General features: G+C 37.9%; 1 protein-coding gene across 4 annotated transcripts in view; it reads left to right on the top strand.

The window, feature by feature from the left end:
• The window catches only part of LOC136691564 (cadherin-22-like), a 216,445-nt gene that overhangs the window by 180,206 nt on the left and 24,020 nt on the right, over positions 1-12,219 (top strand). For all 4 annotated transcript variants that reach the window (XM_066664137.1, XM_066664140.1, XM_066664142.1 and 1 more), the window contains one exon: positions 6,537-6,658. In XM_066664137.1, coding sequence (XP_066520234.1) covers positions 6,537-6,658 — 122 coding nt within the window. The remainder of the gene's footprint in view (positions 1-6,536; positions 6,659-12,219) is intronic.

The following is a 12,219-nucleotide window of genomic DNA, read 5'->3' as shown; positions in this document are numbered from 1 at the left end:
ATTTCAATTTTTTTTCAGTGACCAACTTGATTGTGTTTTGTAGATATAATTGATTAAAAATAGAATTTTAGTTTTCCACTTTCAGCTTGAATTGAAGACTTGTTTTAAATTGTCTTAGTTTTTCTGGAAGAGGTTTCAAAGTGGGCATTTCTAAAGTTACACAATGACTGGTACAACAGGAGACATTTTGTCTTCCTATTTTTTGTTTGTTGCATTCCCCATAGTGCCCCAAATTTACTGAGGTTACTGAGGTAAAATAGGTTTATGTAATAATGACAGTAAACAGTTAATTCTGCTGAGAAAAGCAGTGGGTTTACAGTAGGCTTTGTTACCAAGCAACAGAATACTCAAAGATCAGTTTTTAAAGACAGTTGTTTTGAAATCTCTGGTAGTGTCCATCACTGTTTGAAGATGCATGTGCATTATATGAAAAAAAAATGTTTGTGAATACCTGAAATGAAGTGTATTAAAACAGTTATAGATTTTACTCTTCTACAAAGTCTTTATGAAGGATGCAGTGGTTAAAGCAGCAGCACCAGTCACAAAAGCGGGAAGGAAGTTGAAACCCACGAATGGCAGTGCAGGTAACCAGGAGCTCATTAGAGCTAACTGATGTGATTGGTCAAGTGCAATGCAGAATAGTGGGCCTTGGGTCAGGTGATTCGTGGAAAGCATTTAGTAAGGCCACAGAGAGAGGGCAAATGATGACTAGATTGATTTGTGATCAGAAAGAGGAGGCACAGTACGCAACTGCAGAGTCACGGGCAAAACAAGGCCAGTGGCTTCACTGGGAGAATCTATAGAAGCGAAAGATCACTTCGCAAGAATTATGGGCGATGGAGGCAAGTCATATTAACTTTTTCCTTGGAGCAACTTATGCTGTCCTTCCAACGGCACAAAATCTTGGACAGTGGGTAGGTGAAGAACCTAGATGTAGATTATGTACAGCAGTTGGCACGCTGAAGCATATTCTGTCAGCTTGTAGTTTGTAGCAGGGGCGGTCTACATGGAGACATAATCAGGTGCTAAGAGTTTTAGCATGTTTGTCGTACAGCAAATGCTTAGAGGTAAATGCACTGAAGAATGGTTGTAGTTATAAATTATTTGGTTTGTGTGGGAGGGGAGACGTATTCGAGAGCGTGCACAGACTCTAAATATTGGTAGATGGGGTGAAGCACAAGATCGGAAATTGCTAGTGGACGTAGGTTAAAAAACTGCAGGTCCCAGAGTGCATTGCATTAACTACACTGAGGCCAGATACGGCACTGTACTCTGAAAGTAAACAGTTTATTTCATAGAGTTAATGGTTCCATTTGAGAATGCAGTAGTAGACGAAGCATTCAAAAGGAAGAAGTTGAAGTACACGGACTTGTCAGCTGAGGTAAGGGAACACAGGTGGTAGGCACATGTTAGACAGGTAGGTGATTAGGGGTTAGAGATTAGGGGGGTTAGATAGTTGTTAGGGGATTTGTAGCCAAGTCTGCCTCATCCCTGCTTGTGCAGTTCGGCATAAGGGGCTGGAAACCTGTGAAGGAGTTATCAGAAGCAGCTGATAGGTCTAGTCAGTGGTTGTGGATAAGGAGAACACAGACTGGTTGGGGAAATGCACTGTAGAGGTGCTGTTGTGGTGGTGGGTGATGTAGCACATAAAGATCCCATGGAACTGGTGGCACTGAGCATACATTAACTGTGACAGTGGGCTAGGTACAGCCTTTGTCACCAGGGAGGCCAGTGTGGAATTCCGGTTTTTGATGGTAAAGCGTAAGGTAGGACTGTAAAGCTGGCTTGGAGGGTGGTGGCTCTGGGATGCCAGACTTCACTGTTGAGCCTTCTGGAGGAGTTGTGAGCTTAATTCAGCAAAACACAGACAAGACAGGTGCCTACATAATCATCCCTGTGAAGAGCTAGTGATGCAGTGGGTGGTTTGCATACTCATGTGATGGGCTCAATGAGTAACCGTAGATGTTAAGGGTAGCTGGTTGCTGATCAGATAACAAATGGCCACAGTAAACTTAGGGTGTAGCTGTAGGATTGGAACAATAGAAATTGTGTGGCTGCCGGTAGGAAGAGAGTGGGGTGGGCCGTATGTGAACTTCTAATGGCATAGTATATTTTACATATTGTGTATGATTATAATTATAATCGATTTGGGAATTTTCTATGAGAATCTAATGTCACCTTGTCATTAGGGCTATACTGCGGTCTAGTACATATGTTGGATAAGTTTGGGATCACAAAACCAGCTCCAGCTTATCCAGCATCATTAGGTGATGCATTACTATCCAATGCTGGGTGGCTTTATACCTCTCTTGCCCAGGCTTGGCATTGGCTGGGTGACCTTTGGCTCATGTAGATAAAAACTGTACATGCACAATTACTCTCGTCTGTACAGAAAAGCCTTATATTAGCTGAGTTTGCCCATAGGAAAGTGTGCCCATAATGTTTGGACATAGAGTAATTTCAATGGTTTACAGCTTAAGATATGACTCAGCCAATCAGATTTCAGAACCAGAGCTATCTGTTTTATAATGAGGGTTTGCTTATTGCATACAGCATCCTTTTTGTCTTTTGTTTTTAATGAGAATCCAGCAAATGGAGTCAGCGGCTCCAGCGAACAATATTTAAGAATCCATCCCGGTAAAGGTTTTAAGAGAGTAATCAAATTATGCAGAGGAGGCAATGAGTTTGTTTCCCGGCATGAGGCCAAAGCTAAGTGTGTGTTGGGAGGTGGCAGTGGGTTTAATTAAGCCGGGGCTGTGTCTTTAGAAGGAAAAACCCTGTAGTTCAGAAGCAGAATGATTCACACGGTAGATCTGCAGCCATGGCATTAACACACAGAGCATCAGTGTCCAACAAAACCAGATCTGACACCCAGTATTCAACACAACAGCAGCACGCCTTCCAAGCAGCCACTATAATGAAATCTGCTATCCATCCCTTGGAACGTTCACCCAGGCGTTTACAATGTTAAAGTGATCTGACGTGACGACCACGCCGAGTCTTGTCCTCAGAAATACCAAATTATCGCAATAATAATTTGCACTGGTCTTTGTGACATTTGTGTGACATTTCAGTGTTTGTAGCTCCGGGACTGCAGAAGCTGCAGAAGGCGATGTTTCTCAGCTGTTTGGTCTAATGTTTATGGCACAAATCTGCACTCAAATTCAGATAACCTCATTTACCACTGACACATTGTCCGTCCATAATATGCCCTCAGTGGACACTTGGACATACGCCTCTTTGAAGGTAATATGTTGTGTTCTTTAATGAGATGAGAACTTGTATGGAATATAAACTACAGAAATCCCTCTAGGACAACAGAAACTGTACCCTCAATTTACCCATGTCTCACATAATTCCACCTGGAATCTGCATTTACCTTCGTGGACTTTGTAGAATAATAAACAAATAAATAAACTTATAAAGAGTAAAGGACATCCACAGTTCTGCAGAGCTAGTGTCCTGCACAGTGTGGTGGCTTTCTTATATGAACACACCTGATTCAGGTCATCTATTTATTACCACATTTATGGGGTTATAAATACCACCCCAACACACACACACACATGCACACACTTCTTCGCTCAATGAAATTAAATTGTTCTTTTTTTTTTCTTTCAAATTGTGATTTTTAACTATTTTTTTTTTAGTAATCATAATAATTATTTTTTTAGTAATCATGTAGTGTAATGGTCTACAATACATTAAAATCCTTAACATTAAAGAGTGGAAAAGGGGTGAATTCAGATGATTTAATACCATCCAGGTCAGAAGAAATGTCAGATGATAGTGTCCCAAGACCTTTGGGTGATTAGTGTAATTGTCATTTACTGTTGTTGTTGACACTAATGTAATGAAGTTCTCTTTCACTGAAATGTTCTTTTATGAAAAATGGTCTTTTATTCACATTGCTGAAGACCCCTTTTTTGTGTGTAATTTCAAGTTAAGTACATGGGTGGAGCAAGTGCTTTGATGTCATTTAAGGCATATCATATCATACCATAATGAATATTTACTGTGGTGTATTTTTATTAAGGATTTATTGCTCTGTCCATCTTCAAGCTGTTTCGTCTTGTGATAAAACCCTTCAAGCATTGAATCAAGTCATTTTATTGGCATTTCCTGGGGGCCCAAATGACCTTTCTGATGGAGGCACATTATTACCCTGCCATCCTTGAAGCTCTTGTAAGGCCGTTCCTCATACAGCAGCATTTCTCTGCGACTCACAGGGCTAGCTCAGTTAATTTTGAAGAAATCTGAAGTAAAGGCATTATTTCCAGTATATTTTCTGGTTGATAAGATGTTGCCTTCCAACATCTGGTGAGGCTGCAGCAGATGTGTGCCATCTCTGTAAGCTGCTGAAATCCCTTTTCCTTAATATCCCGAGCACACATGGGTAGTTAAGTTTAGCCCAAAGGTTATACTAAACAGAATGTAGGCCTCCTGATCTGGAATCAGTTTTCCAACCAGTCGTCCAAACAAATCCTGGATCTGTACTTCTGACACTCAGCATATTGTTTCAGGTGTACTACAGCAATAATGTATCACCTGTCAGTGCTTCCATAGATTTTCCTCTGTTAATGAGTGTAGCAGAAATTAAGCTGTTAACAGACATCGAATGGATTGACGTAGACGTGTTAATTAAATATAAGCCTTCAAATGTGTTTAATTATATTTGCATATGGTTCACTTCTACTTATTATCATATGCTTCTGCTCTCAAAATGTGATATGCTCAAATATCCATAAAGAGTATTAAGTCAGACTAATGATGAAGATTACCATAGCTAATCACAAATACCAATACTATGCCATGATGTCGGGTTCTTAAACAATTCTGATGTAATGAAATTGTGGTAGACAAACCTAATTGAAAATCAATCATTTGCCATTTAAGAGAACATGCAGTCACTTGTTGATTTTCCTCATTTAAACTAATAACAAACAGATTTCCCCTCCCTCTGCTCATCCCCCTCATTGGCCATAAAAATATCTCAGAGAAAATAGTCTGCTCCTGTTTTAATATCTTAACAAGAACATGATTAGAATCATTTTGTAGCCCACTATTAAGCCTATTCATGTATATTTATATCATTAAGGAAACCCCAACAGTGCACTCTAATCATTAAAGTTGCATGCCGTGTACTGTAGCCAAGCCTGATCATGATCCAGGCTTGTTAATTCCTGATTTCCCCTTAAACATGTAGAAGAATTAGCTTTCTAATGAGGACAAAGTTTCATGCTGAAGATCCGAACAGAGATGGTGCTTATGGTTAATGTCTGATATTCTAGAATTTGGAAAAAAAAAAAAAAAAGCCCTATCTCTCATTCTTTTACATTTAATCTAAACGAAAGGGAGTTGTACTTGTTATTTATTTTATGGATGGAAAATCTTTATTTTAATATTATAATACATGTTCTAACAGAGAAAATGTTTCTTAGCTGCAGTGTGTTCTATAAACTGTGAACTAATTACTGGCTGTATGATATATCACAATAAAATAGTGCTGTGCAAAAGTCAGAGCCCATCATTCAATATCAGTATGTATATCACAATATAAAATGTTTCTATAACAATTATATGATTTTCATAAATATTTCAATATATATCATTTACAGCATGTGTCAGGGCATTACCATCAGTAAATTGCACTACATTTTAAAGTTAGTTTAAAAATATTAATACTAACAAAGCCAAGAGGTTGTAGTTTGATGGTGATTTCATGTTGCTTTCAGTTTTTGGCAGGTTTTTCTGTGGCTTCTTTTATTGTTCATGTCGATATCAGAATTATATCATATTGACTGAAATTAAGAAATATATTGTGATATAAATTTTGGCCATATCGTCCAGCTCTAAAACAAGTCACTTTTTCAATTGTACAATCCTTGCATCCTATATTTCAAGGACATTTACAGGGCTTTTTTTTCTCCAAAGCCTCCAAAATGCAGTTTTCGAAGTTGGTTGCATTTTCTTCTTCTTATAATCCATGTAATGCCAAATACATTCCGTGAGGTGGAGGTCTTGCTCTGAAGCAGCTACTCCATACTTCTGAGAGCACCCACAGATTTTTGATCTGCATGCATTTTCTGTTCAATTTCGTTTTCTCAGTAATCCTTAATACTTTCTGACTGTGTCAGATGTGATGCTCTACCATGTCTGCCTTTACTTTTTCTGTATTTTATTTTAATTATAATGAATTATTACAGTTTATAATAATTCTTGTTGCTGTTCTTATGATTGTTTATTTGTCATTGTCACTGATTATTATATTATTAAAAATAATAATACAAAAATACAAAATCAACTAGAAGTCATCCATGTATTTAACATCTGTTTAGTAATGTGGTATAGTAAAAAAAAAAGCAATTAAAGTAAATGACATTGGTTTCTGACATTTACAGATTACTGTAAATATACAGCCTTCATACGAAGCAGTACATTGTATGTAAATTAGAAAAAAGGCAGCATTGAAATCGATTGTTCATAATCCTGCTTCTGTACGCTCTTTCTTTCTCTCTGCCTTGCTTTTCCTCCAGATAACCAGTCCATGGCTTCCCAGACTGCAGTCAGCATCCGGATTCTGGACGTGAATGACAACCCGCCTGAGCTGGCCACCCCTTATGAAACTAAAATCTGTGAGGATGCAAAACCTGGCCAGGTGAGATAAAGCCTGTATGCTTATTTATTTATATTTTACCTTTTCATGTTTTTTGAAAGCCACTGATGATCATGAATGCTGCTTGACGGCATAGGCAGATACTGACATGTCTGCATTTGAAAGCAGAAACTAAGATGTCATTTCCTTCAGAAACAGTAAATCATGTGTGTTTCGCCCATTGTTGTCAATTTCATACCATTCCACGGATAATATCTTGGCATGTCTGATTGGGCGTCATTGACATACTTGCTACTATAGGCCTCCTACATTGATAAAGCTGTCAGCTTTGAAGGGAGAAATGCCCATCTGTGGAAATCGCAAGCAATTTGATGAGAAAAGCCCAAACACATCATGCAACAACACTCAGGCAGCTGGGACCATGCTGATGTTTATGCTTTGCAGAGTCTTCTGAAGAATTTCAGATGTTCTGACATATCGACTACAATGAAGAAGTGGTCAGATGCTAATTGCATTGTAGAATCACCTCAGGTATCGCGCACACATCCCTCAGTTTAATGGAAACCTGTGACACACAACCAGGTTTCTCTCCCCATGAACCACCTGATCTGATATGGCGGGGCTAATGTAGTTTGATGTGACTCCCACATCCATCCTCCCATGGTTTGGGGTAGGTCTGAGACCTAAACATTTTAAAGAGGGACTCTGCGTCTGTGTGTCTGACCCTATGGGCCTTCCATACTCAGAAAACAGAAAAACAGAATCAAACCTCAGCAATCGGTTTGTGTCAGTTTTAGTACAAAGCCAATCCCTTTTTCTTTTTTGTCAGAATTGTTTCATTATTGCCTTGCTCCTACTTTGGACCTTTTTCAATTGGAAAGAATGATCTGTCTGACACTTTGTTCCAAAGGCAATTTATAAACTGTTTTTAGAAGAACGGCAAACTCTGAAAGAGGTACAAGTGCTGAAAGCTGCTCTTGGATATTTCTCAACAAAAGATACGTCACGTCTTCTGTTTCTACTTTTAGTAAATGAAAGGAAAAAAATCCCACCCCACCGAGGACACAAAAGATCGAAAATCTCATTACAAAGCATTTTTAGTTTTCAGCAATTTCTTTATAGACATTAATATTCCACAGGAAAAAAAATTAATACAAGATACATATTTCATTTAAGACCATGAATTAAAATCAGGTAGAATAAAGCAGACTCAGGAGTAATATCTGCTGCCGAGATATAAGCTGAAAGGTGTCCTCAATCGCTCTACAAACTTTTAAATGAGGCCAATGAAATCGAATCTCTTAAAAGTACATCTAAAGTGATTATCTTCACAGGGCTAATTTTAAAAGTTTTAGATGTGATAAATTGAAGATATATATATATTTTTAAAGTTGATTCATCTTCTCCTTGGCAAGGCTACAAATTCTCAAGGTTACTACAGGGTGATGTTTCAGCATCAGCAGTCTTCGGTATTTTTCATTCCGGGAGGTCAAAGCTCTTATGTGATTCGTACAATTACCTCCTCTTTTCACACGCGCCCCATCATTAGGGTGTGATATCTCTCATTCTCTGTCAACAGCTTTAGGCACAGTGGGATCCAATTACGGTGTGTAGAGCAGGGGCATGATTAAGAAAATAAAAGGATTACTTTAAAACAAGGCCTCCACGCTGGAAGCTACATTTATATGTGTAATGATGCCTAGGCCTCCCTCCCATCCACAGACAATTAGCTAAGCGCTAAGTGCTAACTACCTCATGCTCCTTTTTTGCACTCGCTCATCTTGCAAGAATATTACTCCTCCCTGCCCAGTATCAGCACATTAACCTTCAGCTGATTATCGCACTGAGCAGAGTTATAAAGCTGAAATATTCATTGGCTTTATATTCCAGGTGGGATACACTGTTCTGTCAGAGCTGAAGCTACAGAAGTTCATACAGTAAACTCGTATAAAAAAAAAAGCTCGATACTACCAGAACTTTATTAATATCAGCAGATATATGCTGCAGGTATTGTACAGATAATGTTCAACTGAAATTTTAAAAAATGTAATGATATTTACTGGGTTCTGCTAGCTGAAAATGGAAGGAACTTAATGTTACTCTCTTAAGATATCTGCATTTTCTTAATTTTACTGCAACTATTCCTCTACAGAGATAAATCTTACATTTCTCTGTAATATTAATCCAGATGGATCTAGTCCCATTTACTACAGCAGTTAAGTACACGAGAAATATCAGATATTGGTAGACGTTGCTATATTGGTGCTTATATAATACAGGGGAACAGTAAAGGTAAGTAGGTGGTAAACCTTATTTTGCATATTCATTTGTAGCATTTGGCAGACACACTTGTCCTCTTACAGTTTAAATCATGTTACAGAGGTAGGTGTTAATGCAGTGTTAGGAAATTTGCCCAAAGGCTCTACCCAGGTATACATTACCAACTTTCATTAGTGCCTCACTTTTTTTGTATTTTCAAAAAGTTTTTCGTGATTTTGTTATGGAAGTGGCCCACATTTTAGCTTTCAACATACTTTAAATCCTGTGTTATTATTTCTGAGCAATATGGCTTTCCAGATTTTTAGAGAAGAGGAATGCTGCAGACAGGAGACCAAAATGGGATGAGTCCTTGGAGAGGAACCTGTCAATCATTTTTTTGCATTGGCCTATCGATTGATTGCATTGGTTTAGAACGAGCTCTCTATCATTTTTTTTTTGCGTCAGCCAAACTGCTCAGACCTTAAGTTCAGCTTCCAATATTTTCACAAGTTCGTTAAAGTAGGAGGTCAGTTACAACACATTTGTACCAACAAGGTTGAGTGAGGAGAACTCCACTCCTTAAATCTTAATTTACATCTGGAGATTGTTAATTACATGGACTTCAATGAGCCAGACGATAACCTGATGTGGGACACAGCAATACTGCCATATTTACTCTTTATTATATAACCTAAGGAAGACATAATGCCACACTCAAATAGCCAACACAACATTAACCACTAAAAGAACCCCTAAACAGTCAGTGTGGAGCCACTAAGGAGCTCCGCCGTGAGCCCCAGCCCCTGAAGAGACAAATACTTGATATCTGAACCCAATGAAATTAAACCCAACTCCCCACAGATGAATATGAATAGAATTGTTCTGATTTTCTGTTTACTACATGGAAACAACAAGGATTTTCAGTTAGACTCAAAAACCTATTTGTCCTTACAGCACTATTATTTGCTGAACACAAGTCAGTTGTGTTAAATGTGATTCAACCCCCCTTGCTTGGTCTACAGAACATAGAAGACAACAAAAACATCATTTTCCGGGATGAGTTTTTGAGGCGCTGGTAGAAAAAAAAACAGCCTATGCTCTATTGTTATGTACTCGTTTATTTATTTATTTCCACTCCCCAGGGTGTCTGCTGACAATAGAGGGGCTAAATGAAGAGTGCTGTTGTGGGGTCAAGCGTGTTAACACACATACACAGTCTAGGACCTGTTGTTATGGTCATAGTGCGTTTTTTTTGCACTTGTGCTCTGAGTTGTTTATCGCTGGAGCTTGACTAGAAGTACATACGGACTTTCTAGATACAGTTGACTGTTTCACCACCCCCTGAACTTGTGCACTGGATACTACATATTGAATTCCATTACTGTTAGGAAACCTAATCATTTCCAAAAGCACTGGAGCTTGATGTTCTGAGAAACTATTTCTAGGCAGAACTAAAATTTAATTCCTTTAAATACATACAATTTGTGAAAAAAATCCCCTCAAAAATACTTTAAAATGTAGAAAAGTGGACTCCCAATAACGATGCAATGACTTGGTATATCACCATCATATAAACAGTGCTTAAATATTTCATTTTTGAGAGAAAGAAAAAAAACCTTGCTCAAGCGCCACACTTGCTTCAGATGTGAAAGTCCACAGGTGTTTCTGTCCAAGCAGCTGAACCTCTGAGGTGTGGAATAATATCCCTGCAGATTTTTTTTAATAAAGTCTCCTGAAAAGAATGGAAGCTGAAGCTGTGGTTGGACTGAGTAAATACTGCAAATATCTTCCCTTTAAAATACATTATTAAACTATGTATAATGACAGTTTTGGTTTAAAAATAATAATAATAATAATAATAAAAAGCACAATGTGGTTTCTGACTTTTGCACAGTGCTCTACATCCTTTTGTGTGCTCGGTGTTGGTGGATTAGTTATTTGCTCAGGTCTTGTGAGTGGGCTTGTTGTGGTTAATTTAGGAGGGCTGTTTTTTGTATTCTTTCTGTTTACTGAAAGCTTCTGCAGCAGTGTGTTGGTGAATGTACTGTGTTTGTGTCATGTCTGAAAGACAGGGGCATAGGGGAAACACAGATCTGAGCAAACACACTGATCCTCAGCTCATTATGTTCAGGAAGAAGAGTGCGCGTTTGATGTTTACATCATGAGATCGGCACGGTCTGTGTAATTTCACACCATCCTGAATATCATGTTTGTCAAACAATGTAAAATTCAATTTGTAATAAGTTGGTTTTTATTCTTTTCTCTCTCTCTCTCTCTCTCTCTCTCTCTCTTTTAATCCAAAATAATACGTCATCAGAGCAGTGTAGGGTGAACCCAGGACACTTTAATTTAATCCCTTTCAGGAATATTACATTACTGCATAAATGACCAACATAGAAGTAAAGAGAGAGGCTAATTTAACTAGTCCTCGAGACACTTGCTAAATCAGATTTGTTTGCATTTACAGGACTTTTTATAAAAAGAAAAAATTATATATGGAGCACCTACCAACCCACTAGCTGTGAAATAATATAAAATCTAATATCCCAGTCTGATAACACAGTATGAAATTAGTCTCTGATTTTGTTCCATCTCTTACATAGAAACCACACACTTCAGGTTTGTCCCACCTCCTCATCTGAGTCTCTCCAATTACACAGATAGACCATGTTTATGTGAGAGCACAAAGAGAAGGTTTACCAGAGCCTTAAAACAAATAGAAAATGAACATGGATAAATTTGGAGAAATCAAGTACTGAGAAGAAAACGACAAACAAAAAAGTCCTTCTGCTCCACATTCCTTTAGGAGCAAACAGAGGCTCATTCCCAACAAACAGTGAAATGGGGGTCTAAACAGGCCTGATTGAACAGGGTAAGAAAATGCTTTGTTGTTTTCCTTGTATTTTGACAATAGTATATCACAGATATTTCTTTAAGACCCCAGGGAACTGTGTAACATGAGGAAGAAGGTGTATATCACCTTTAATGTCTCTAAAAGTGACCATAAAGGAAAATGTGATAGTGATTTATTTTCACTGCCTGATAACATTTATAGAATTTACACAATAGAATAGGTTTAGATCCAGGTGTTTTGCTTAAAGTAGTTTTGAAATATGTAGAAGAGCATATGCAGAAAATATGTATAACAAAATATTACTTTAAAGAAAATAAAACATTACGTTTTTAAAAACGTATGTAGGGTCACTGTGGTTGTGGATAGTATATAAAATGGCAGTAACATGTTGCACTTGTGCTGGCTCCTGGCAGATCTACATGGGTGTTCCATCAGTAAAATGCATTTACATTCCTCACATTCTATGATTAATTCTAAATGTTTACACAAA

The sequence above is a fragment of the Hoplias malabaricus genome, chromosome 3 (assembly GCF_029633855.1).
Source record: "Hoplias malabaricus isolate fHopMal1 chromosome 3, fHopMal1.hap1, whole genome shotgun sequence".
In the NCBI taxonomy this organism is placed as follows: domain Eukaryota; kingdom Metazoa; phylum Chordata; class Actinopteri; order Characiformes; family Erythrinidae; genus Hoplias; species Hoplias malabaricus.
The sequence above is the reverse complement of the archived record's forward strand: the minus strand, read 5'-3'. Positions and strand labels throughout refer to the sequence as shown.